The sequence below is a fragment of the Acomys minous genome (genome assembly GCF_964271855.1).
Source record: "Acomys minous genome assembly, chromosome: 13".
In the NCBI taxonomy this organism is placed as follows: domain Eukaryota; kingdom Metazoa; phylum Chordata; class Mammalia; order Rodentia; family Muridae; genus Acomys; species Acomys minous.
In genome coordinates, this window is record NC_140495.1 from 2,535,418 (window position 1) to 2,561,658 (window position 26,241).

Here is a 26,241-nt window from a genome sequence, read left to right on the forward strand (position 1 = left end):
TTACACAGGCCTTAGTACAAGTGTGGAGTTCAGAAGAGAACTTCTGAGAGTCCTGGGATTGAACTCAGGTCATCAACTTGGCGGCAAGTACTTTCATGTTTGGCGCCACTTTACCATCCCTCGGTTTTTTGGTTTTTCTTGTTTTTTGTTTTTTGTTTTTCTTCTTCCCAAGACAGGGTTTCTCCGTGTAGCCTCTTGATTATCCTAGAACTCACTTTATAGACTGGGGCTGCCTTACAGTTTCGTCCTTTGTCATCGTGGCGGGAAGTGTGGCAGCATGCAGGCAGGCATGGTGCTGGCGGAGCTGAGAACTCTACATCTGGACCCTTGGCAGGCAGCAGGAAGAGACACTGGACCAGCCTGGGCATTTGAAACCTCAAAGCCCACCCCTCATGACACACTTCCTCCTCCAATAAGGCCACACTTCCCAATAGTGCCACTCCCTGTAAGCCTGGGGTGGGGGTGGGGGGTGGGGAGACAGGGGATGGGAAGGGAGAAACACTGTATTCATTCAAACTACTACATGCTTTTAAGCCCAAGCGATCTCCCTATCCCCACAAACGGTTTTAAAAGGATGCTCAGAACTGAGGAAATATCTATGCATACTGCTTATTTTCTGTCATTTTTTTTGGTGGGGGAGGGGGCAATGCTGGAGATTGAATCCAGGACCCTACATGAACTAAGAAATTGCTTTGCCACTGAGCCAAATCCCTATTGCTTGTCTTTCAGACAGTCTCACTCTGTAGGCCAGACTGGCCTCCACGCCATGACTCTGCCTCAGCTTCCTGAGTGCTGCGAGGACAGGTTTGAGCTACGGCACTAGCTACTGTAACATATTTGCCTGCTTCTTTCCATGCTTTGTGCTGCCAGCCAAACTGACAATGCTGCTACATGCCAGCTGAGAGCAGAGGCATGACGTACCTGTAATCCCAGCCATTGGGTGGGCGACGTAGAACTGTGAGTTCAAGGTCAGCCTGGGCTAGTCAGCGAAGGCCACCTTGGGCTATACTGTGAAATCTTGTCTCAAAAGACCACCAGTGGCCAGAGGTGGTATATAAGACTGTAATCCATGCTCTCCAGGAGGTCTACAAATTCACAGCTAAAATGTGAGCCTTCTTCTTCCTTCAAAACTCAAATCACTTCCAAGTGGGTCTGAACGAAGAAAGCCTTCCACAGAATTTAATAGTAGCCCAAAGAGAAAAGGTTTGAGGGTTATTAAATCACCTGTGTGATCTACTACGCCCCCTCCCCAAACTCTTCCCAAATACGTAAGCGAATGAGCTCGATATGTACAAAAATGTAAAAACTCACCTGCTGTGGGGCTGGAGAGATAGCTCAGCAGTAAGAGCACTGGCTGCACTTCCAAGGGACCCGGGTTCAAATCCCAGCACCCACATGGCCGTGCCCAGCTGTCTGGACCTCAAGTTCCATGGGATCTGACACCCTCACACAGACACACATGGAGGCAGAACGTAACATCAATGTAAATAAAATTCAAAAATACAAATAAAAAATATACTCTAACCCCCTTAAAAAAAACTCACCTGCTGCTGCAACAGGTTTCCTAGTTACAGAAGAAATGTCTAGTTACAATCTTGATCTCTGCTATTTCCCAGATTTTAAAAGTTGTTTATTTATTAATTTTATATTATCTGTGTTTTACCCACATGAATGTCTGTGTGCCATGTACGTAGTGCCCAGAGCAGGTGTGGGAGCCCCTGGAGCTGCAGACACAGGTTGTTATGGACCACGTGTGCACGGGGAACTGATGCCAGACCCTCATCAAAAGCCACAAGAATTCTTAAACTGCTGAGCCATCTTCCAGTCTCCTGGGTTTGTTTGTTTGTTTAACATTTATTTATTTTGTGTGTGTAAAAGTCAGAGAACAACTTCCAGGAGGTGGCCCGCCATGTGGGTCCTTGGAACCCAACTGAGGTCACTCAGCTGTGTCAGCACGCTGACCCTCTCACTGGTCTCATTTCCTAGGTTACAGCCTTTGTGCTGCCATCATTTCTATTAGTAACTGGTTTAATAGACACATGCACTTAACCACAGAAGCTCCAAGGAGCACGAGGTCTGCCTTGTCACACACAAAAAAGCTAAACTTCTCACACCAGGCACAAGGCTAATACCAAACAGGTCCTTTCCTCATTCACCACCACAATTGGTACCCATGTTTTATAAGTGAAAAAAAAAACAAAAACAAAAACAAAAAAAAACCAAGTGACATGTCCAGGCATGATCGCACCCACCTGAACCCCAACAGCACTGAGGCTGAGACAGGAACATTCCAGTGTGGGGCCAGCCTGGGTTACACAACGAGATCCCACTTAACAACAACAACAAAAAGTGACATCTTTGAGAGTGTAAAGCCAGGGTCGTTGTTAGGATGTTGTTAACTTGAGATTTCTACTATGGTCTAAATGAGCCTGTATATTTTGAAGTGTGCAAGTCCCTGTCAAAAACGAACATGCTTTGTTCATTGCTTGTGCTAGCCTCTATAGTCACAGGGTCACAGGACTTAATGACTTTAGGTTTATCTTCATTATTGGTCAGTGAGGTTAATTTTAATATTGCAAGCAAGCTATATCATGAATAAATCATGTTTCTGTCTTTCTACAAGGTAAGGGTTTATGGAATAACAACAAATCCACAAGCTATGCCCATTTCATTAGCTTCAAGGCACCAAGTAGTCTAGCTTTCATTTGCAACATCAGTTATTTTATCCCATTCCAATCTTTTTAAAATTTCTACTTAGTTTTATTTCACATGCATTGGTTTTGCCTGCAAGTATGTCTGTGTGAGGGTGCCGGATCCTCTGGAACTGGAGACACAGACAGTTATGAGTTGCCATGTGGGTGCTGGGTTTTGAAGCCTGGTCCTCTGCAAGAACAGCCAGTGCTCATAGCCACTAAGCCATCTCTCCAGCCCCAATCTTAGTTGCTAATGTTACTAACTCTCAGACTATACATTCCATGCCACATAAGATTATATAGATCCAAGAACTACCAAGAAAAGGCTATGACCATCGCAGGTTTCAGAGAGGCCCCATTACAGGCGGGGACAGAGAGCTGACATCTAGTGTCACTACAGATGGTGTCAAGGAATCACAGAGCTATTCAGGGCACGAGGCTGCCTAGGTGCAGAGCTGGTTAGAGGTACAGTGGCTCTAGACAACTATAGAGTTCTAGTGGGCAAGTCAGGCAGGGTGATGTGCTGAGCTGCGGCCTCAGGAACAGCATCAGGGTCCACCCAGTGACAGCCATGCTGTGACCCACTGACAGGACCACAGATGCCGGGGCCAGGTCCTCCTGCTCCTGAGGCAGGGATTACCATGTAGCCTGGTTGGCTTCGACCTGGCAACTCTCCTTCACCCTCCTAAGTGCTGGGCTTAGGAGTCACCACGCCCAGAACTGGCTCCTCTCATGACTCAGATGAGGAACCTGTGCCGTTCTTTGGTCTAGTATGTTTGCTCCGCTCCTGGGTCTGCTTTCTCTGATATGGTTTTGATATGCCCATGTGCTCTGATTTGATGAGTTCACAGACGGCGCTTTTTATTTGTGTAAGTCCGTGCCTTGTGTTCTGTGCTGCACAGATGGGGGTGCTCTTTGTGATAGGCTCTAAAGTCAATATCTAGTGGTTAACCTGCCCACCCAAGTAGGTTACCCTGCCTTAGCAAGTGCTCTGAAAAATGGAGCAAAGTGTTAACGTATACAATAGAGTCTCTCCGGGCAAGGCTCAGTCTCAAGGCTACTTTTCTATACCAAAGTGCAGTGACTCTGAGCAGGGCACCACTACTTTCCTATGGAGCACACTTTCTCCACAGTCAGGTCTTTCCTCATTCGCCACTGTTGATTCCTACTCAGCAAAACTGTGTTCAGGACACTCATACCAAAAACAGGCCTTCAACGACAGAATCACGGTATGGAGGGCTTGTTTTCGATTTTTGAGTCAGGGTCTCTCTGTAGACCAGGCTAGCCTGAAATGCAGAGATCCACCTGCCTCTGCTTCCCGGAGTGCTGGAATGAAAGGCCTGTGCCACCATGGCCCAGCGGAGGGTTTTATTTTAAGGATTTATCTTATGTGAACCTTGCCTGCATGTTACTTATGTATGATGTGCATCACATATACACGCCTAGTGCCTGAAGGGGTCAAAAGCAGGTGTTAGGTCCGTGGAACTGGAGTTGTGGGTGGTTGTGAGGCACCAGGTGGGTGTCAGGAACTGAACCTAGATCCTCAGCCAGAGCAGCAAGTGCGCTCAGCCTAGATCTTCGGCCTCAAATTATTAAGCCTTATCATGCACAGCATGATGTGTTTCCTACATATGACTAAACTCAAATAACCTTTAACCTGGGCTAGATTCTTGGAAGCCATGGTCAAAGGAGAGAACAGGCTCCTTCAAGCTGTCCTTTGACCTCCACACATTTGCCATAGCACGGTGCCCCTCCCCGCAATAAAAAGGTAATAAAAATTTTTTGATATTCAGTCATCACATGTGTTGTATTGTTATTGGAGGGTGGCTCATACAACTAAGGAAGCCATGGGAAAAGTTAACCCTCATGAAATTCAACTTACTGAGGGCCCAACAAGATGGCTCGCTGGGTAAGGGTCAGCAAATCCAACAGAGTTCTATGCCCGGAATTCATTTTTTTTTTTTTTTTTGGTGTTTTTGAGACAGGGTTTCTCTGTGTAGCCTTGGCTGTCCTGGACTCGCTTTGTAGACCAGGCTGGCCTCGAACTCACAGCGATCCGCCTGCCTCTGCCTCCCGAGTGCTGGGATTAAAGGCGTGCGCCACCACCGCCCGGCTATGCCCGGAATTCATAAGGAAGGAGACAGGGCTGTCCCCTGACGTCAGCAAACGCTCACACAAATGAATACGTGGGATGAAATTAGTTTAAAAAGAAAAGCATTGAGATACGGGGAACTTAGAAAGTTCCAAGGTTCACCAGGTTCTTCCTCCCAGTTCATATACCCAGTAAACGAATGGGAGAAGAGCCTCTCCAGAGCTGCCTCAAGCCTGGGCGGGGTGGTCTGTGGTCCGTGCCCTGTGCGGGACGCTGTGTGCCTACCCGCAGCCCACGCTTCTCAGCAGGCCGCCACGTTCTGCTATGCTGAGCCTCAACTGGGACACACAGGGTCCCGCGGTCAGGCCTCCGGTGTCAGCCATCGCTGCGGAGCCCCTGCCCCGTTAGCTGGCTGCCCAGAGACTTCCCCCATCACCCCTTCCTCAGCCCTGGGTGAGGTCACAGCACCCCACCACCTCCTGGGGACAGCGCATGCTCCCTCTCCGGGGGGGCGGGCCGCTCGGCTCACCTCGGCCGGGCGGGCCTGCGCGTGCGCGGCGCCCGCGGAGCTCGGCGAACAGGTCGTGAGACAGGAGGCGGCAGGGCACCGGATCCAGCGGCGGCCCCGCGCCAACACCGCCGCCCAGGCCTCACGTCCGACACGGACTGCGCGCGCCGCCGCCGGCCGAGGGGGGTTGTCTCCCCGGCGCCCCAGCCAATCAGCGCCTCGCTCCTGGCGGCCACGCCCACCGCGCCTCGGCACGTCAAGTCCAGTGGGCGGGACGGGGTGCGCCGGCTGCTGGCCTCTGATTGGCTGGGGGCGGGCGGAGGCGGAGGAAGCCGGGTGCTCGCTCTCCCGGGGGCGATCCGGGGCCAGAAGCCGGCAGGACTGGAAGGGGCGGCGGGTCTCCGTGAGTGATGCGCGGGGCGAGCGCCGTGGGAGGGGCGGGGGTCCTCGGGGGCGGCGGAGGCCGGGAGCTGCACGCGATGGGGCGCGGGGCCCGGCGCGCAAGAGCGGGGCCGGAGCTCCATCTCGGCGGAGGAAACGAACGGCGCCGAGAAGGACGAGGGACGCGGGCCCCGGCGGGTGTCCCACGTCGGGGATCCCGGGAGCAGCGGGCGTGGAGGGAGAGGGGGAGCGATCGGATGGGTCGCGCACTCGGGGTCAAGGTCACGAGAAGGGTGAGAGGAGGGTGCCGCGCTCGGGCACCTCGGCCTGGCCGGCCCCGCGCGCCACCCCGGGTTTGCGCCGCGGACCTTAGGTGACCCGGTGTCGCTGGATGGAGGGGGGAAGGCTGTGGCGGAATGCGAACGCCCCTGACGAGGGAACGTGGCTCGGAGATCGCGACGGCACAGCTGGAGTCCAGACTTGCCAGCAGCCCGCGTGATTATGCCTCGGGTGGAAAGCAGCCCCCTTGTCTTAGAGGGTGTGTGGTCCCCACCCAGGAAATTTGCTTCCGGAAGTACCGAGGCGCCGCACTCTGGCTGCAAAGGCGGACAGGCTCAGGTGTTCCCCGGTGCTCCCGCTAGCGGGTCCACTTTTCTCCCATGCACCGTTATTACTGGAAAGGGCTTCTTAAAATACAGACCCTTGTGTCCTGCGCCTGGGCCGTTTGAGTACGAATCTCCAGGCTGGCGCCTTAGCAGCCGTTTTTTCCACAAGCTGACTGGTAACTGATGGCAGAAATCAGAAATTGAGCCCATTGTTTGAGATAGTAGTTCTTGGGAGCAAAAGGATGTTATGAGAAGGGTCTTCGGCTTGGCCATTATTTTTTCATTTTACCTCTTCTAGCATTTGGAAAAGGCTGTCAGTGGGTCATACCTGACCGTACAGAATAATATGTGCTCAGCAAGCTAAGTTTAAGTATCTGGCTGCTGGTGACTTAAAAAAAAATATGTTCTACTTTCTGACAGATATAGGTCAGTCATTGGGTGAGTGAGGTGATAAAAGAAAGTCTGGTGGGGATAATTCAAATAACTAAAGAAAGAGGAGCCCATTTAACTTTAGGCGTGACTTGTACACAGTTTTCACAGTTCAAGGACAGTATTCGTTCTGTTAGGAATGAATTTTTATATTTTCAGCTCAAATTTGCACCTGTGACATAAACGTGTTCATTTAATAGTAAATATATCATCAAGCAAGAAAACCCGGATAGTATATAAGGAAAGCCAGATTCTAGTCCTAGCCTTCCATAGGTATAGTCCTTGTGTGGAAGGAAGGATTCATATGGCCCTTCAAACCCGTTTTTCCACCTGTAAAATAAGGATATTGGCCAAGTGCTGGTGGCTCACTTCTTTAATCCCAGCACTCAGGAGGTAGAGGCAGGTGGTTCTGTGAGCCGGAAGGCAGCCTGGTCTACAGAGGGAGTTCCAGGACAGCCTGGTCTACAGAGTGAGTTCCAGGACAGTCTGGTCTACAGAGTGAGTTCCAGGACAGCCTGGTCTACAGAGTGAGTTCCAGGACAGCCAGGCCTATATGGAGACATGCTGTCTCAAAGTAGTCCTCAAAATTTTTCTGCCCCTGCTTCCCCCTTCTCCCTTCTCTTCTCCCCGCCCTCCTCTCTCCTCTCTCCCCTCCGCCCTTCTCTCTGTGTCTTGCTGTGTGTACTAATGCATTGTAGCAAATGCCTCTGTTGTCTGGGTCATGTAATTATAGATCCATCAGCGAGGCTTTCTTTGAGCCTCAGACTCATCGCCAGCTTCCTGCCAGACATCTGCTGGGTCATGCCTGGTGGACGGCTTTTGTAGGTTTGCTTTCGTTATTTCTGTTGTCGTGAGATGGCGTGTCGCTGGGTAGCCTGGGCTAGCCTTGAACACCTCCCTCTGAGTGCTGAGATTACAGGCATGCATCACCACTCTGGCTGTCATTAGTCCCCCAAAACAAAAATGGCCACATGGTGTGCCAGGCCCGTTCTTAACTGCAGGGCCACATGCTGAAAGTGAGGTCAAGTGCCCTGCCCACACTAGCTGTGAGGGTGTCACCGGTGATGAAAGGCTGGGCAGCGTCTGTTCTTCTACATACAGTAAAGAGGCCGTTGTCTCTCCCTCATCGTGAAAGGAGAAGAAAGAGCATTTTGCTCCATGAACCCACTGGACAATAGAAGCCGACTGTGATTTGTTTCCCTATTTATTTATCGTTACTTGTTTGTGGACGGCGCTAGGGATCTAACTCACGGCCTCGTGGGTGCTGGGCCAATGCTCAGTCACTGGGCTGTAGCTCTGGCTGTCCCAGAACTCACAGAGATCCACCTGCTTCTGCCTCTTGAACGCTGGGACTAAAGGCGTGTGCCACCCCACTCAGCCACAAAGGGGTGTTTTTAAAGTAGATTGATAACGTTGTCACTTGTAGCTTCTAGGAATCAAGAACTACTCAGGGTATATACTCTTTCTCATAGATGCAATATAAGAATAGTAAGAGGAAACTGACACTTCGGTATATACAGCTTAATGTTTTCATGCTGCTTGACTAACCTCTTCCTATGCACAGGGCCTGGGGATATTTGCAAACAGGATAGATATAGCACCTTGCCGTCAAGGAATCAAACAGGTGTTTGTGTTATCACAAAGTGCCGGGTTCTGTAGGAATGTGTAGCCAAAGTTCTTACTAACAACCAAAGACAACGTTTCAGAGGAGGCAGTTCACGTGCGAACCTGCAGAACCAAGAGTTAGCTGGCAAGAATTGGGAGGGAGACAAAGGGGACGCTGGCCTGGCAGAGCGCTGCGCTCTGCGAATGCTTGGAAGAACACAGAACAGAAAAGACAGGTGCTGGCGGGAGTTCAGGGGAGCTGGAAGGATGCTCTGTGATCCACAGCCCTATGCCTGAGATCCTTACAGGCAGGGAGGTCGGAAGTGCACGGGCCTGAGCGCTGAGCTCCCCCTCCCTCTGTAGGCCCCGCCATGCCACGCCCGGAGCTTAGGAAACCTAACCTCTTCTAGCTAATTTGTTTTCCTGCGGCTCAGTGTGGATTATGTTATTGCCAATTAAGTACATTCTGATCATTCCTTTTTAAATAAAAATCTGGTTTTTGAGCCATCGGTTATTTCAGTGTTTGTCTTTAGATTTCTGTGCATTTGGTTTTTTCTTGCGGTCAGATACCCTCTGTGGCCTATTTAGAGATTTTTGTTTCTTTATTTGAGCTGGGGTCTCTTTGTAGTCCAGGCTTGCCCGGAACTCAGGATCCTCCTCCGTCAGATTCCGAGGGCTGGTGTTATAGCTGTGTGCCACCACGCCTAGTCAGTGCCTGTTTTATTTTTGCAAATGTGGCCAGCACCCTGAGCCTCAAGCTTACTGAGCCTTGTATATACAAAAGCTTAGTGCTGTTTACTGTGCTAGGAAATAACAGAGTGCAAAAAAGAAAAGACTTGGTTCTAACCTGAGTGTTCTAGCCAGCTAGTTTTCTTCCCTGTCGGATGATGGCGTTGACTCCTTAGGCAGGCACTGTAGGGCTTGGAGAGCTGAACTCACTTTTCCAGCTGAGCACCCACTTTAGCCTTGTGTCTTCCCTGAGGGCTGCCACTCAACCCCTTCGATAGCAAGCTGTTGCCTCAGACTTCTCCCACTGAGGATGTGTGCGGCACAGGCGGAGTCCAGGGCTGCATGTGGTGATGTGTGCACAGCAGCCACTGCCAAAAGCAGCAGTTGAACATGGACACTCGTCTATAAGGAACTGTTGCTAGCAGCATTAGTTAAAATTATTTTTTGTCTCCAAAGGAAGTAAATAATAACTAGGTAGAACTTTGGATATAACTACTATCTTTTCCCAAGGGGCAATAACCACAAATTAATGTAACAGACTGGAAACTATTCAAAGATAAAAACTAAAGCCAGGTAGCATGTTGGAGCTAGCAAGTCAGCAGTTAGGAACATTAAAGAACATTCCTGAAAGCACTTATGGGGGACCATGGCTCAGTAGTTTTAATATTTGTGTGTGTGGGGGGGAGGCTTGTTTTGTTTTTCCAGACAGGGTTTCTCTGTGTAACATCCCTGGATGTCCTGGGATCGCTCTGTAGACCAGGCTGGTGTAGAACTCACAGCGATCCGCCTGCCTCTGCCTCCCAAGTGCTGGGATTAGAGGCGTGCACCACCACGCCCGGCTGTCAGTGGCTCAGTGGTAAAGAGCATCTGTTGCCCTTGCAGAAAGTCTGAGGTCAGTTCCCAGCTCCCATGTTGAGTGGCTCACGTCCAGCTCCAGGGATCCAGTGCCTTTGGCCTCCTGGGGCCCCTGCAAGGAGGACACAGACACGTACCTACACATTGTTTAAAAAAAAAATTGTTATCTGGGGGGAAAAGGCAAAATGATGGAAGAATAAATGTATACAATTCTACTTAATTGTGAAAATTTAATTCTAAAATTGTTTTTCCAAGTTCACAGGTACCATGCATGGACAGTGGCATACTGGGTCATTTCAGTGCGAATAATAAAAAATCTCTTCTCTTTCAGGAAGACTCTTTAAGAAATCACAATGTCAACCAATACAGACCTTTCTCTTTCTTCATATGATGAAGGTCAGGGGTCTAAGTTTGTTCGGAAAGCTAAAGAGACACCATTTGTCCCCATTGGTAAGTTGGCTGACGCTCTGATAATCTGTGCTGCGAGCTCGAGGCAATGGCAGCATGGTAAATTTGTATATTGCATAGATCCTAAAATAATAACCAACACCATATAAATCTCATCACAAAAGTCCTGCGTGTGTGCAGATTCTTGGCTGTTACTTCAGTGACTCTTGGTATGTGTGGATTCCGAGGGCCACCGTCTGACCCAGAGATTTTCCAAAGCTCAAGACAAAAACCACTATATTCATGTTAAGGTTTTAGCACTGAAAGGCTAGAGGTGCAAGTCAGCAGAGACCCCTGAGGTAAAGTCGGGAGACACCTGCCATAAGCTTACAGGCATCTCCTACAGAACACTGCGCTCTCCCAGCAGTGATGTGTGGCAGCGTGGGCAGGGGAGGGCTGCCACACTCTACCATGTGGGTTGCGTTGAGGTCAGGCACAGAGCCCCCCAGTGTGCATGGAGGCCTTAGCACTCAGGAAACAGCCATTGATTGCCAAGGGAAATTCCAGAATCAGTAAATTGGAATAATTTATTCATTTAAAGGAGATACAAGTTATATTTAGTATTAAAACACTAGAAACATTCCCTTTAAAGCTGGGAGTGGCCCAGGCTCCGTGTGCACCTGCCGTACTTACCTGGGGATCCTGACCCTTTGCTGCGGGCAGTAAAGGAGCTGCACACGCACTTCAGGGGAAGCCCTGCTGGTCTGTGGGTGATGTAACGATCTGCACAGAGAAGACAGGAAAATCAGAGACAGCTTAGACCAGTGAGAGAAAGGATCACTGTCCGTGTTACATGGCTGCTGCTATAATAAAATCCATCGCCAAGAGCGTCAAAAGGAGGAAGCGAGAGGTCATTTGCTGTACACTTCAGGTGGCCGTCCATCACTGAGGGAGTCAGGCCAGGAACCTGAAGCGGAGCCAGCGGAGGCACACTGCTTGCCGGCTTACTCCCCGACTCACGTGCAGCCAGTCTCTTACCCACCCACCGTGGACTGGGCCTTCCCACTGTCAGTCTAGACCATATCTCACTGGTGTGTGTGTGTGTGTGTGTGTGTGTGTGTGTGTGTGTGTGTGTGTAGAGTCCCACACCTCAAGCCAGCCTGACCTGGGAAGTGCCTCAGTTCAGACTCTTTCACTTGACTCTAGAGCTGTGGTTCTCAGCCTGTGGGTCCCGACCCTTTCACAGGGTCACTGAAGACCATGGGGGAAACAGATATTACTTAATGATTTGTAACAGTAGCAAAATTACAGTTATGAGGTAGCAATTAAAAATTACTTTATGGTTGGGGGTCACCAGAACAGGAGGGATGTGTTTGAGGGTTGCAGCGTCAGGAAGGCTGGGAACCATTGACTGGAGTGTCAGTCACTGAAGCCAAGGAGGACAGTTACTCCTTCACCTAGCCAGATTCCATTCTCCCAGCCCTCCTATAATTATCTGGTTTGGGTCTGACAATGTTATTATTGTAGGGAGGAGTACTTTGTCTTTTGTCCTTTTCAGTGCTAACATAGTTATTTCCTGATTTATTTATTTCTGTTTTAACATCTAAGCCCAATTACAAGTTTAGCCTCTTTAATGTGTATATATTGCCCATTTTATATTGATTGCTAAATTTCAGTTTTAGGTCATGTAGTCTAGGTGTTAGCCTTTTTGAAATTCAGGTTTTTGGGGCCTAATGCATGATTGTATTTTGTCAAAAATTCCTAGATATTTGAGAGAATGTGAGGTCTGTTTTAAAGTAAAAATATCATTTCTTTATTACAGTGTATGTGTGCGTGCATGCGTGTGTGTGCCTGTGCTGCAGTGCTCGTGTGGTGGTGAGGAATTGGCTCTGTCCTTCTACCCTCTTGCGGCAGCGCTCTTGATTTCTCTGCACTGCATACTCCAGGCTAGGTGGCCTATGACTTCCTGTCTCTACCTCCCATCTGCTCATGGGAATTTGAGATACTCACCACATTTGGCTTTAGAAAAAAACTTGGGTTCCAGGGATTGACTTTGTCATCAGAGCAAGTGCCTTTGCCTTCTGAGACTTCTCACTGGCCCCTGGCATCCTTAAAATCTGTCTTATTCCACAAGCCCACGTTTTTCCAGAAGTAATCGTTAGCTGCGCGTTGTGGCACATGCTTATAGCCCAGCACTTGAAGGTAGGGGCAGGAGGATCAGGGTTTCAAGGTCATCACTGTTCATACCAAATTTGAAGCCAGTCTGGGGTACATAGGACCCTGCACATGCACGCACAGGTGCACATGCGCGCGCGCGCACACACACACACACACACACATACACACACGACACACGCACACACAGTGCTTGAGAGGCAGAGGCAAGTACAGTTCAGTTAGAGCTACACAGTGGGATGTGTATTTTTTAAAAAAGATTGTGTGTTAATTAATTAATGATCTGATAAAGTGTCCTTACAGAAATAGCAGAAGGTCGAGCAGTCAGTGGTGAGACTGCCCTGGCCCCGTCCGTGCATCTGACGCGCTGTGGCTGTCTGTTCTGTAGGAATGGCAGGGTTCGCTGCGATCGTCGCGTATGGCTTGTACAAACTGAAGAGCAGGGGCAACACGAAGATGTCCATTCACCTGATCCACATGCGTGTGGCGGCCCAGGGCTTTGTGGTGGGAGCCATGACTCTTGGTAGGTTCCAACAGATGTGTTTCTCATTGGTTTGCTTTCTCTACAAAGCAAAGCAAGTCCTTTTTGCTGACCTTGAAGCAGTTTGAAAATGCCTTTTATTCATTTTCTTTTTGGTTTTTTGAGACAGGGTCTCTCTGTGTAGCCCTGGCTATCCTGGACTCACTTTGTAGACCAGGCTGGCCTCGAACTCTCAGAGATCCCATTGCCTCCGCCTCCCTGAGTGCTGGGATTACAGGCGTGCGCCACCACCATGCCACTGGTAACTCTTAAATGTCATTGCTCAAATTCTGAACATAGGTTGATAGTAGCAGTTTCCTGAGAAAGATGTTTGTTGTGTTGAGTTTGGGGAGGTAGACAGGGGTCTAAAATGTGCTGCTTTTACTGGCCTCGTGATTTATTGACCTTATCTGGTATTGTGTGGTGGGTGCTTTTAGAATTGTCAGTAAATACTGAGTGTTCACTGAAACAGTGTGGCAGCGTGAGCCGCCTCTCCTGGCCCTACCAAGCTGGGTGGCTGCAGATGTGGCTGTCCTGTGGAGCGTGGTGCGCTTGCTGAGAGCTCAGGATGTGCTGTCCTGTGAGGCGTGGTGCGCATGTTCTAATGCTTCTCTTCTCTCCCTCAGGTATGGGCTATTCCATGTATAAAGAGTTCTGGGCTAAGCCTAAGCCTTAGAAGAAGCGCTGCTGCCGAGCCTGGGAAGCGCAGGCTGTAGTTAGGATCTCACATTGAGGTTCCATGTTTGTGTCTGTAATAAATAACTCGGGTTTAGACGACAACACAGTATTGGGTATCGGCTTACTTTCTTGCCAGCCTCACTTGCCTGGTGACCAAATTGTTAGTGACTGGTTCACTAACTAGCTCACTCAGGGGAGTCAGGTTAACACAAAAGAAACCCTCTGTCTGAATGCAGTTGGTAACTGTTTTCCTTACACCCTTACGAAGAAATCACTGTAAGGAGGGCAGCGACGGCACTGAGAGCGGCCGTGCTCTGGAGGCAGAAGCGATCCTGTTGGCCTAGCATGTTATCTTGTCTGCCTGGGGTCTGCCTCAGGACGTCAGGTTTCTCAGCTTCTGTAAATACTTCCTAAAGGGAGCATGAAATACAAGTAACTTATAACGCCCCTGTAACTGAGTGGGAAGGTGGGAGAGTGTGTGTGTGCTATGTGTGTGGGTGTGCGTGTGTGGGTGTGTACAACTGCAAAGGTGATAGAGCTGCAGAGAAGCCGTGTTTACTAGGCTCACACTTATAAAGTAACTGGGTTCCAGCTTTAGCTCTTTTATAATTGCAAAGTTATATTTTTGTTGCCTTATAACAGGATAATCCCTAAACATCATCTTGAAATAGAGGTATTTTTGTCTCTTTTTTGTGATGCTGGGAATTAAATACAGGGTCTCGCCTAGGCCAGGCCACTGAGCTACACCCCAGCAGAAATAGGTACTACAAAGATAAAGGAAATAAATGGCTGTACAATAAATGGCTTTCCTTTCTCTGTAAGAGTCACCAATAGTAAAAACTGAGGGGTGAGTGGCGGGCGGCCTGGGTCTTCGAGACACTGCACACAAATCTGGACAGACAATGCGTAGTGCGCTGTAAGCCCCGTCCAGCCTGACTTACATTCCATATGACAGCATGGCCTGTGAACCGTTATTAAAATAAATGAACGCACCAGGTGTCTTGTATTTATTTCAACATTGAAAAAAGGAAATCTTCCCTCAGAGCAGCACGAAGACCAGAACACAGAGTGTTTGTACCTATGGTGGGAGACGGTTAAAGCCATGCACGGCTAGGAGAGACTGCTGGCATCTGTGGGGTACTTACTGTGTGCCCCACACTGCTCTGAGAATATTTTAATTACATGCAGACATGAGTGTGTATGTGCATGTGACTGCAGGTGCCTTCGGATCCTGAAGGCGTTGAGTATCCTGGGAGCTGGAACCACAGGCAGTTGTGCCACGACCTGACTTTGCGTTCTCTGCAAGAACAGTTCTTAACCATTGAGCCACCTCGCCCACCCCTTCCCTTTCTCACCCTTGTGTGTGTGCAGCAGTCACAGGACAACTTTGAGGAGTCAGTTCTCTCCTGCTGTTATGTCCTGCGTTCATTGACAGGTTCAGTCTTGGTAGCAAGCATCCTGACCTGCTGAGCCATCTTGCTGGCCCTTTAAGAACTTAAGTATGCCGTGATGATCTGGGAGGTAGCAGCATCCCATACACAGGCCTGGGTCACAAGGCCTCACTCCTTATCCCTGTAGCTCAGAGTGGATGGACTCCTCTAGAAGAGTCCAGGAAAGGTGCTAGCAGGTGTTAGGGACTGGCTGGGGTGGCCTGTGTGGACCTGCAGTGGCAGTAGTAATTGTATTTAGTAAAAATTAACAAGAGGCTACAACTTGCATGGTGCTAATTATGGCCTGCACAGCCTGGGCCCAACCATGTCTTCCCAGCCGTGACCGGAGAGTGGACTAGCTGGCTTCCTGCTTTAATGGTGTTCTACATTTGAGAAGTTGTTACTGAGTAACACCTGTATTCATGGTCTGCCGCTCTGAGCTCCACAGCCATGTCCTCATCTAATTGGGGACACTGTCTAGGATTGCTTCAGTAGCTTGGTACGTGGCTTCTGCTATTGGCTGCTGAGTCTAGGGTCTAAAGTCCCAGCAGGCTGGCAGTTCGTGGTCACCACAGCAAAACAGCATGCCTGCCAGCAGAGGAAGCAACAGCAGCTTGTGGCCGGGACAGAGGCCAGGGTTGGGATTGGAAAACAGCATCCTACTTTGGTTCTCATGGATTCTCAATGCAGTGTTGGGTGTACTTGGATATGGCGTGACTGTCGCAGGCCTCTCCTCCTGTTGCCTGTCAGTACATACTGGTCTCTTTCATCCAAAGCGCTGGCATTAGTCCCTGCTCAGCCAATGCCTGATGACACCGGCAGAGTAAGTCTTGGGGTTTCGTTGTTCCACTTACCAAGTTTCAGTTGGTCCTCTGTCCATGGGTTCCACACCCATGGATTCACGCAGCCACCACACATCTGAAATAGTGTATGTTTGTGTCAGTAGTGAGCATGTGTGGACTTCCTTTTCCTGTGGAGGTTCCTAAGGATGTGGTGCACACCTGTTGCACAGCATTTGTTGCATTAGGCTGTGTTGCGACATGGAGGAATTTAAAGGATGTGGGGGATGTGCACAATTATGAGCAACACACACACACACACACACACACTCAGTTCTGGAACCCAACCCCATAGTAACCAGGGATGCTGAGGCTGAGCAACAGTGACACCTAGTGTCCACAGTTGGATTTGACCACATTTACAAGCGGTGGAGCACATCAGAAAATTAGAGGCCCAAATGCTCCCTGACCATGGTGGCCATGGAAACTGTACCTCCTGTCCCAGAGATGTCCAGAGTCCCTGGAATTCACAATTAAGACTCTATCCCTATATGATCTCTCACAGCTGCAAGGCCAAAACAGAGCTGAGCGATCATGAGGCAGACGGTGCCGTGCATCAAGCAGAACTCCATCTTGTTTAAACGCTCCTTGGGTTTAGAAGAGAAAGGTCCCCAGCTTTAGATCGAGTGCCCTGTGGCCAGTGAAGGATTTCCCTGGGCAAGCTCAGGTAGAAGCAGCACTACACGTGTGCCTATCGCAGGCTCCCTCAGCCGCCGGCATTGGGCACAGACACAAGAGGAGCGTTACCTGCCTGGGTCACAGCAAGGCCATTGTCGGTCTCCTCCTGGGAACCCAGTGGCAGGGCCTCTAGCATTCTAGGCTGTTTTCCAGTGTAACTGCATGACGACTAAGGGTTCATCTTCAGCTGAAGCTACTGTCTACCTAGCTGGTTTGTATGTCAGCAACACCACTTTCCACCATCTCCCCTTGCTGTGTGTGAATCTTAGAGCTAATCTTTCCTCCTCACGCTCTGTCAGCCTGTCTCACTTTTGTCCCCTCTCCCTTTTCCTGCTCCGTCCTGCTAGCGACCATTTGTCTCAGCCTTTCTAAGGAGGGTGCTGAGGAGATCCACACACAAACTTCACTCTGGCGGCAGTGATATCAACCACCACTAAGGCCCTGGGGGCCTAGACAGCAGGACAGACTGGTGTCCTCCATGTGCGCTGGGATGCTGCTCAATGACAAAGCACTTGCCTGGCATATTTGAACCTCTTAGGTTCAATGTCCAGCACCAGAAAGGAAAAGCTAAATAAAGACACTATACAACAAAAACCTATGACATGGGCTGAGAATAAAACGGGGAGATCTGGGGCTAGGGTGCCTCTCATCCATCTGGGAGGTCACATGAAACAGAGGTCACAGGATCTTGGCAGAACACTTGAGTTTTCTGAGAAAGTCAACAGATTCCCCACATCCATAAACACATCTTAGACATTAGTTCCATTGGTAGAGTTACTCCTGCCTGGAGCCAAGTGACGCACCCCTGAAACAGTGTTCCCGGGTCTGCAGGAACCAGGACCATCACAGACTTAAGTAACATCAAAACAGCTTCAAGCCAAAGACACTGAGCTTTTTAATCCTCTGGGGCTCCTGAGTAGGGAGTTGGACAATCGTAAGTCTGGGCTGGGTTGTGGTGGCACATGGCTTCTAGTGCCAGGACTTAGCAGACAGTGGCAGAGGGAGCCTGAATTTGAGGCCAGCCTGGTCTACAAAGGGAGTTCCAGGACAGCCAGGACTACACAGAGAAACCCTGTCTCAAACAAAAGAAAAAAATCTCAAACCTTCCATAATGAAACAACAACAGGTGTGCAGTTCTACAGACAGCGAGTGCTGCTGAGTGCGAGGGCATCTCTTGTTACAGAACTCATCCGCCTGTCTGATTCCCTTAACTGGAAATGCTGTTGTTTAAGAAGAAAATTGAGGAGACTAGAGAGCCAGCTCAGTAGCTAAGAGCATTGGTTGTTCTTCCAGAGAACAGAATTTCCAAGTTCAGTTCTACGTGCCCACATGGCAGCTCACAACCATCTGTAATTGCTGTCCCAAGGGATCCAGTGACCTCTTCTGGGCCTCCTTGAGCGTCAGGCACACCAGCACTCGGGAGGCAGAGACAGGCAGATCTCTCTGAGTTTGAGGGCAGCCTGGTCTACAAAGTGAGTTCCAGAGAAATCCTATCTTAAAAAAAAAAAAAGAGGAGGAGGAGCTATTACATTTATTGGCCAGTCTCTGAGTGCTGTGGAAGTGCAGGCTTATTCAGGGTCCAGACTAGAACAGTAGGGGATTGAGAGAGGGGATTCAGCCATAGGTAGAGGTCCAAGGAAGATCAGGAGGAAGGAGCCAGAGCCAAGGAAAGCTACGAAGGGCAAATTGCAAGCATCAGTGGGACGTTTGCTGGGAGCAGGACAAAATAGCACAGAGGGTTAAGAACAGACTTAAATTGCTCAGATTGTGTGGTGAAGCCTTGTATAACGAGAGACTCAATTATTTGTGTGATAGTTAAGAAATAAGCTAAGAGAAACAAATACTATTTTATAAAAATAAAACCAACAATTGGCATCCACTGTAGGGCAGGGTTTACATTAGTCTAGCAACAATTTATATAGAAAATAAGATTACAGAGCAGTTTCTTAGTTCTGCTCAAAAAGAGAGGACCCGCAGTTCTTAAGGCAGGAGCTCACAGTTCCTGAGTAGACAGACCCCCACCCCCAACTCCACAGAGCAGCAAGGCCTCCAGCCAGTTACAGAAAGGCAAAAACTGACATACAAATCCCAGAAAGGCAAAAGAAAAAAATTTAAAGTGGCTCTTTAAAACAAGCAAGCTTCTCCAAGTCAGACTTTCCTAGGCAAGACAGGAAGTTAAATCCCCCTGATAAGGGCCTCTTGCTGGCCTGACTCTTGCTCACCAGAAGAGCAAACACTTGTGGACCCAATAACTTCCCAGAGTATTGGAGGGGTCAAGATCCAGTACGGAAGGCAAAAAACAAAACAAAACAAAACAAAACCCAAAAGAACTCTGGAAGGAGGAGCCAAAGACAGACTGAAAAGCTTCAAGTACCTGAACTGGTAATTTCTAGAAAGGAAGCTGGGTCTAAGAAAGTAAAGTCAGGAGTAAAGGATCCAAGGTGGTGGCACCGACCACACACTGTGTCTGATCTGATGGGCAGGACTGAGCTGAGGAACCAGGCTGGGAGCAACAGAACACACCAGAGCTGGGTGAGAGGGGTCCACACTGTGTGGATCACAGGTGGGTCTGGCCTCGGGCCATCTAGCTGATCCACGGAGGTGTCCCTGGGTCCTTGCAGGTGGCTCCCTGGTCCCCAGAGTCTGGATGCACACCTGCCTGTGAGCTGCATCTGCAGTCTGCGTCTCAGACTGTGTGTCTTGGACTGAGCTGTGCACTGCCGAGCACCAGCGTCTGGGTCTGCTAGCCCAGGGGAGACCCCAGGGTGTGAAGCATGGAGATCTGACCTCAGGCCTACCAGCCAAATCTAGGGAGAGTTCCCCAGCCTGAGCAGGCGCAGGTGCCAAAGCCTCAACAGCCACACCCCTGTCAGTGAGCCGCACTGGTGCCCTGTGTTTCAGACAGAACTGTGGGCCACAAGGCGACAGTGTCTGGGTCTTAGAGGCCAGAGGAGACCCCATGGTGTAGAGCACAAGTGGATCTGACCTCAGACCACCCTGCCAATCCACAGAAAGTCCCCAGATCCGAACCCAAGTCACCTGCCTGATCCACAGAAGGGCTCCCTTGTCCCACGCAGGTGTGGATGTCAACCTATAGCCAACACCTAGGAGCCGCTCTCAACAGCCAGTGAAAGACGCCAGAAACTACCACCCAATGCCAGAAACAGCAAGATGAATAAAGGCCAGTGTAAAAACATACAAACAACAAAAGCTAAACTAATGGTATCTCCTGAGCCCAGTTATCCCAAAGCAATCAGCCCTGGAAACTCAAACACAACTGAAAGACAAGAAAATGACCTCAAATCCATCATAATGAAGATGATAATGAAGGAAACCCATAACATCTCTAAACAAATACAGGAAGATGAAGCCAAACAAATTGAGGCCCTTAGAGAGGCCATGGCAGAGCCCTACACAGAGGAAATGAAGAGATCCTGGAAGAAATTCAGGAAAATGCAAACAGTCAGGCGAAGGAAATCAATAAAACCTTCAAGATCAGAAGGTGAAAATGGAAACAATGATAAAAGCACAGACTGAGGAAAGCCTGGACAGAGAGAACTTAGAGAAGAAAACAGCAACTGCAGAGGAACTGCATCGCCAACAGAACACAGGAGATAGAGAAAGGATCTCAGGTGCGGAAGATACAATGGAGGAATTTGATACAACTATCAAGGAAAAAGTTAAATCTAAAATAATTCCTGACACAAAGCATCCAAGAAATCAAGGACGCCATGGAAAGATGAAACCGAAGGATAGTAGGAATTGAGGAAAGAGAAGATGCCCCACCTCCAAGGCCCAGAAAATATTTTCAACAAAATCATAGAAGAAAAAGTTTCCAATTAAAAAAAAAAAAGATGCATATAAACATACAAGAGGCCAAAAGAACACCTAATAGAATAGACCGGAAAAGAAAATCCTCCTGCCACACACATAACAATCAAAACATAAAACGTACAGAACAAGGAATAAAAATAGTAAAAGCAGCGAAGGGAGCAGGGCCACATACCATGCAATGGCAGATCTATCACGCTCACACCCAACTTTTCCTCGGAGGCCATAAAAGCCAGGAGGGCCTGGGCAGAGGTCTTGCAAGCCCTAAGAGGCCACAGATTCCAGCCCAGACTACTATCCCCAGCAAAACTCTCAATAACCACAGATGGAGAAAACATGACAAAAACAAATTCAAACAGTACCTATCCACAAATCCATCCCTACCAAAGACGATAGAAGGAAACCTCCAACCTAAAAAGGCTAACCACACCCAGGACAAGACAGGAGACAGATAACTTCACTTTAGCAAAACAAAAACCAGACAAACACAAACACAAAACCACAAACAGCATCAAAATCAAAGCACCTAACATTAATCTCTCTCGACATCAATGGTCTCAACTCTCCACTAAAAAGACACAGACTAACAGAATGGATGCATAAACAAGACACAACATTCTTGCTACATTCAAGAAACACATCTCAGCCACAAAGATAGATATTACCCGGGGGTAAAAGGCTGGAAAACGGTTTTCCAAGCAAACAGACCGAAGAAGCAAGCTGGAGTAGCCATTCTAATATATAATAAAATAGACTTTCAACCAAAATAACCAAAAGAGAAGAGGAAAGACACTTCATACTCATCAAAGGAAAATTCAGCCAAGATGACATCACAACTCAGAACATCTATGCCCCAAATACAAGGGCACCCACATTTGTAAAAGAAACATTAATAAAGCTTAAACCACACACCAATCCCCACACATTAATAGTGGCAGACTTCAATATTCCCCTTTAACCAAAGGATAGGTCAATGAAACAGAAGCTAAAACTGAGAAATAATGACACCAACCAGTGCCATGAATCAAATGGACCTAACAGATTTCTACAGAACTTTTCACTTGAACACAAAAGATTCTGCCTGCTTCTCGGCACCTCACAGAACCTTCTCCAAAACTGACCATAGCGTAGGTCACAAAGCAAGCTTCAACAAGTACAAGAAGATTGAAATAACACCTTGAATCCTGTCAGACCACGATGGACTAAAGCCGCACCTTTCTCTGTCTTGTTCTTGTAAAGGAACTGTGAAAAAAGCCATCTTTTAAATCAGTCACTATGACAGGCCGCTCCTCAGGTGACAAGGAAAGCAATGGGACAAGGGAAGCAGTAGGCTGCAAGGAGCCTCCTGAGTGGGAATAATTTTTTAGTTGCTCTTAGATCTGTCAACATCCTCCACTTTAGTTAGTAATGTGTCCATCTCGGTTAGGTTAATTATCTCCTTTTCTTTTCTTCGTCATCTTTCAACCATTTAAAAGAACATTACATAAGGCCCAAGAGCTCTGTGTTTCTCTTTATAATGCCTTATTTCTTTAAAATTATCAATTTCAAAATATACGTATACATATATAGAGATTTTAAAAATATTTTCCCTTTCCCCTTTAACTTTAATACAGTATTTTTACCTTCCCCCTTCTGCCCCCACCCCCACCCCACCCCCACGACCCGCTTTTTTTTTTAAACCTGTTCAGAAGTTTGGCGTGCTTCGGGGTTCTTTCGTGTGTCTCTGTCTCCCTCTGCTGTTCATCTGAGGACACTGCAGCCATCATTTCCCCCATCCTGCAGTCTCCAAGTGTGTGTAGTTGAGTTTGCCAAGCCCGCAGGGTTTGCCGGGGCTCTGCTTCCGTGGGCACCCGTCCACTGCCCGGCAACAGACTACCCACTTTCTTCCCACGTGGGTCGTGCACTGGCTTCTCAGAGAAGCGCACGGATCTGGGAGGCCTGAGCACTTCTGTCAGCACAGAAAGCAAAAGAGCTGCGGGGAGGAGCCCGGGGGCCATGCTCACCAGGTGACCCTTGTCAGTGAGGCGTCCGTTCTGCTCCCACCCGGCAGCCGGAGGCCAGTCTTGCTGCACCAAGGGGTGTGTGTGTGTGTGTGTGTGTGTGTGTGTGTGTGTGTGTGTGTGTATGTGTGTGTGTGCGTTCTCCCCCGCCCACGGAAACGCACGTGCCAAGTTTACTGTGCGAGCCTTCTCCGGTGGAACAGCTGCCTGAGCCTCTCTCCCAGCAGCCACTGGGGCATTGTAGTTTGGCAGGTGTTTGGGCGCGGCAGGGGTTCTCCGCAGCCAGAGGCTGCAATGCTTTCTCAAGTCTAAGCTTGGATTTTAAGAGCCCCAAATTGGATGCCAAGATGTTGTTGAATATTTATTAATTCTAAAAGGCTCTTCTATGACTCAATAAATGAGACAGAAACCTGTGAATTTATTTAAACAAGCTTTAAGCACAATAACTGGGCAGGCACGGGTTAAACTGATCTTCAAAGCTAATCTGCCTGCTTCCCAGACTGCACTCCCCAAGTTACTTGCCAAAATCCATCCTGTCTGGGCTGGATCGCTCCACCAGGTCACACCTCTCTCCTCTGTCCCGCCCTCCCAAGCCCTCGAGCTGAAGCTCCATCCTCAGAGAAAGTTTATACAACACAACTCAGGCTGTGTGTGTGTGTGTGTGTGTGTGTGAGAGAGAGAGAGAGAGAGAGAGAGGGAGAGAGAGAGAGAGAGGGAGAGGGAGAGGGAGAGGGAGAGGGAGAGGGAGAGGGAGAGGGAGAGGGAGAGGGAGAGGGAGAGGGAGAGGGAGAGGGAGAGCAGGCAATCCTCTGGACTGCTCTAGGGCCCAGAATTCAGCATTTGTACACGCAGCACCAGAGCGACGGAATGTGGGAGCTGGGATAACAAAACGAAGACATGAATACACATCCTCTCGGCTTCCTATATGATAGAGAATCAAACTTAGAAACTAAAGGAACTTTTCAGAGTCAAAAGTGAGCAAATAGTGGCAGAGGAGCCTCAGTGGGGAGAGTGGGAAGGTTTAAAAAGAAGAGAAACTAGAAAAAAAATATGTCGCTGGTTTTGTGAGAATGCGTTAGTAAAATACCCTGATCAAAAGCAATCCTAGCATCAGGATTCTGTCCCATCTGCCTAGCAACCTATGATGTCATTGCCTACTTGCCATTAGGCGTGGCCCCTGCCCAGGAGTATATGAAAGGACAACCCCGCCTACCTCTCTCGCTTACTGTCTCTCTCTCTCTCACCTCTGTCTCTGTCTCTGTCTCTCTCTGGGGTGCCCCCCTTCCTTTTTTTCCCATGCTCATATAACAAACTTCCCCACATCAGATCTGTTGCCTGACATCTTACTTTTTAAATCATTACCCCTAGGAGCTGGAGAGACAGCACCGAGGTTAAGGGCACTTGCTGCTCCCGCAGAGGACCTGGATTCGATTTCTAGCAGCCATGAGGCGAGGCAGCTCACAACTGTCTGCGACCCAGGGCCCCGGGAATCTCATGCTCCCTCTGGCCTCTACAAGCATATGGCAGGCACACGGTGCACAGACATGCGTGCAAGCAAACACTCACAAAATAATTAGCTAAAAAACAGTCCTTTGGCACAAAATGCTTCACACACACACACACACACACACACACACACACACACACAGTGACGTGCTAAGGATGGAACCAGGGCCTCATACACACTAGGCAGGCACTACCACAGAGCTGCATCTCCAATCCTTAGTCTCTCAGGACGGGCTTTCCCTAGGTAGCTCAGGCTGGCTGGGAACTCACTGTAGAGCCCTCAGAGGCCAGCTTGAAACCCTTTGTCCTCTGATCCGGTGTCCTAATGGAAGCTTGGCTTGCTTCCCGGAGCACTGCTTTCCAGAACCTTCTAAGTACATCTGGCTCCTGTGAGTCCCAAACCACACGGCTGGCTCCGTCATGATTCTGAAGGGAATGAGTGATGCATGCTGGGTAGAAGGCCCTGCTTCTCTGAGGAGCTGCCTACTGATCCCCTCTGCCTCTTGGCTGCCATGCAGATTTCTCAACCTCAGCTCAACAAACAGACAGTAAGACCAGTCAAAGAGGAAAGCCTGCCGGCTTGTGCTTTCTGGCCTCGTGAGCACACCTGGGGGTGGGGAGTGACACCAAGGGCCCAAGGAAAGGTGATGGGAGGCAGGTGGGAAGGTGGACGCTGGTTCCATTGAAAGTTTAACTTTACCAAAATGTATTCTAAAGGAGTTCTGTGGGTAGCTGGGGAGAGTTGGGGACACCACGGCTCAGCAGTGACAGACCCTTGTCAGGAGGCTCACAACTACCTATGACTCCATCGCCAGGGGATCCAAAGCCTTCCTCTGGCCTCCATGGGAGTGCACACACACACACACACACACACACACACACACACACACACACGCTGAGCCAGCTTGATGAATGAGGTGCCGTACGCCTGGGCACACTGGGCGGGCAGGTGGACGCCATGCTGTGGGGGCCCAGGCCTGAATCTTCACAGGTCATGTGGTACTTTACAGTGGATGGGAAATGAAAAGAAAAACAGCTTTAATGTAGCTGGAGTCTTTCATGGTCTAAGGGCTGCGAGAGTGTCTGGAGGCTTCCCTCGGGTCATCTTCCCTGCCTTTGCCTCCCGCACGGCCCTGAAATACAGCAACACCAAACTGGGAGGTATATTGTCAAAAAACAACAAAACAACAACAAAAACACAAAACAGCAACCAACAGGAAAAAACTGTTTATTTTTTTAAAAATAAAAACATTTCATTATTTTTAAGTCTTCTAAAATACGAAATATTAAAAAGCATTTAAAAAAATAAAATAAAAAATAAAAAGCACTAAAATTCTACCACACTGACACAGTCACTTGTATGTTGTTTCCTGTACAGGTTTCCTTAGCGAGGGTGTGTGCACGTGTTTGTGTGGGTACATATGTGCACCGGGAAAACAGAGGTCACCCTCGAGTTTTGCCCTCAACTGTTCTGCACCTTTAGGTTTCTGAAACAGGGTTTCTTCCTGAAGTTGCATCAGCTCATGGACTTGGCTAGACTGGCCAGGGATGCGTTTGTTGTCAGCAGGTGGTGTGACCCTAGCCACTTTTAATATTCCTTTTTTAGTTTTGTAGAGAAGAGCTTTTTTTTTTTTTAAACGGTATTAGTTTTTGGCCTGCTCCAATCACAGTCCTTCTCCCCACTTTGTTTTGTATTTTCCAAAAATACTACAGGTAACTCTGCATTTCATGATAGGCGGTCCACTTTCCAAAACCCTCGCAGGCCATAGGATATGCATCCCAGCGCTAAACTTTTTAGAAGACACTGGAGTTCACACGTGGCGTGCGGCCTGTGTCACCCTTCATTCAGTGGGGGCAGAGGATCGAAGTTCAAAGTCATCCTTGGCTACAGAGCAAGTTCGAGGCCAGCCTGGGACGCCTGAGACCCCCACCTTCAAAAATTAAGAATAAGGGCCGAGCGGCGGTGGTGGTGGTGCACGCCTTTAATCCCAGCACTTGGGAGGCAGAGGCAGGTGTATCGCTGTGAGTTCGAGGCCAGCCTGGACTGCAGAGCGAGTTCCGGGACAGCAAGAGCTGTTACACAGAGAAACCTTGTCTCAAAATACATACATACATACATACATACATACATACATACATACATACATACATACATACATACATACATTCCGGAAGAGTGAAGGCTTCAAGGGTGCGTTGCCTTCGGCCCAGCTGGTGTGTTCAGTAGGTTTTCTCCAACCCCGCAGCACCGTCCGCTCAGCCCTTTCTGAGCTCTCTCGACCGCCGTAGACAGGAGCGAC

General features: G+C 49.0%; 1 protein-coding gene and 1 long non-coding RNA gene across 3 annotated transcripts; one reads left to right on the forward strand and one right to left on the reverse strand.

Moving 5' to 3' along the window:
* Positions 1 to 5,581: 5,581 nt before the first annotated feature.
* Positions 5,582 to 14,649, forward strand: HIGD1A (HIG1 hypoxia inducible domain family member 1A; the record flags this gene model as incomplete). 2 transcript variants are annotated; one of them, XM_084754229.1, is made up of 4 exons in its annotated part: positions 5,582 to 5,696; positions 10,229 to 10,347; positions 12,848 to 12,982; positions 13,606 to 13,759. In XM_084754229.1, 3 exons carry the CDS (start codon positions 10,251 to 10,253, stop codon positions 13,653 to 13,655), a joined length of 282 nt encoding a protein of 93 aa, XP_084610355.1. In that variant the 3' UTR covers positions 13,656 to 13,759. The 2 variants fall into 2 exon arrangements, with proteins under 2 accessions (XP_084610355.1, XP_084610356.1); XM_084754230.1 differs by lacking the exon at positions 5,582 to 5,696 and having other exon boundaries at positions 10,251 to 10,347; positions 13,606 to 14,649.
* On the reverse strand, positions 5,735 to 26,241 carry LOC311581711. Its single transcript, XR_014773861.1, has 3 exons — positions 26,107 to 26,241; positions 10,978 to 11,067; positions 5,735 to 10,034 (listed from the first exon to the last, which is right to left on the reverse strand). It is a non-coding gene; the product is annotated as an uncharacterized lncRNA (long non-coding RNA).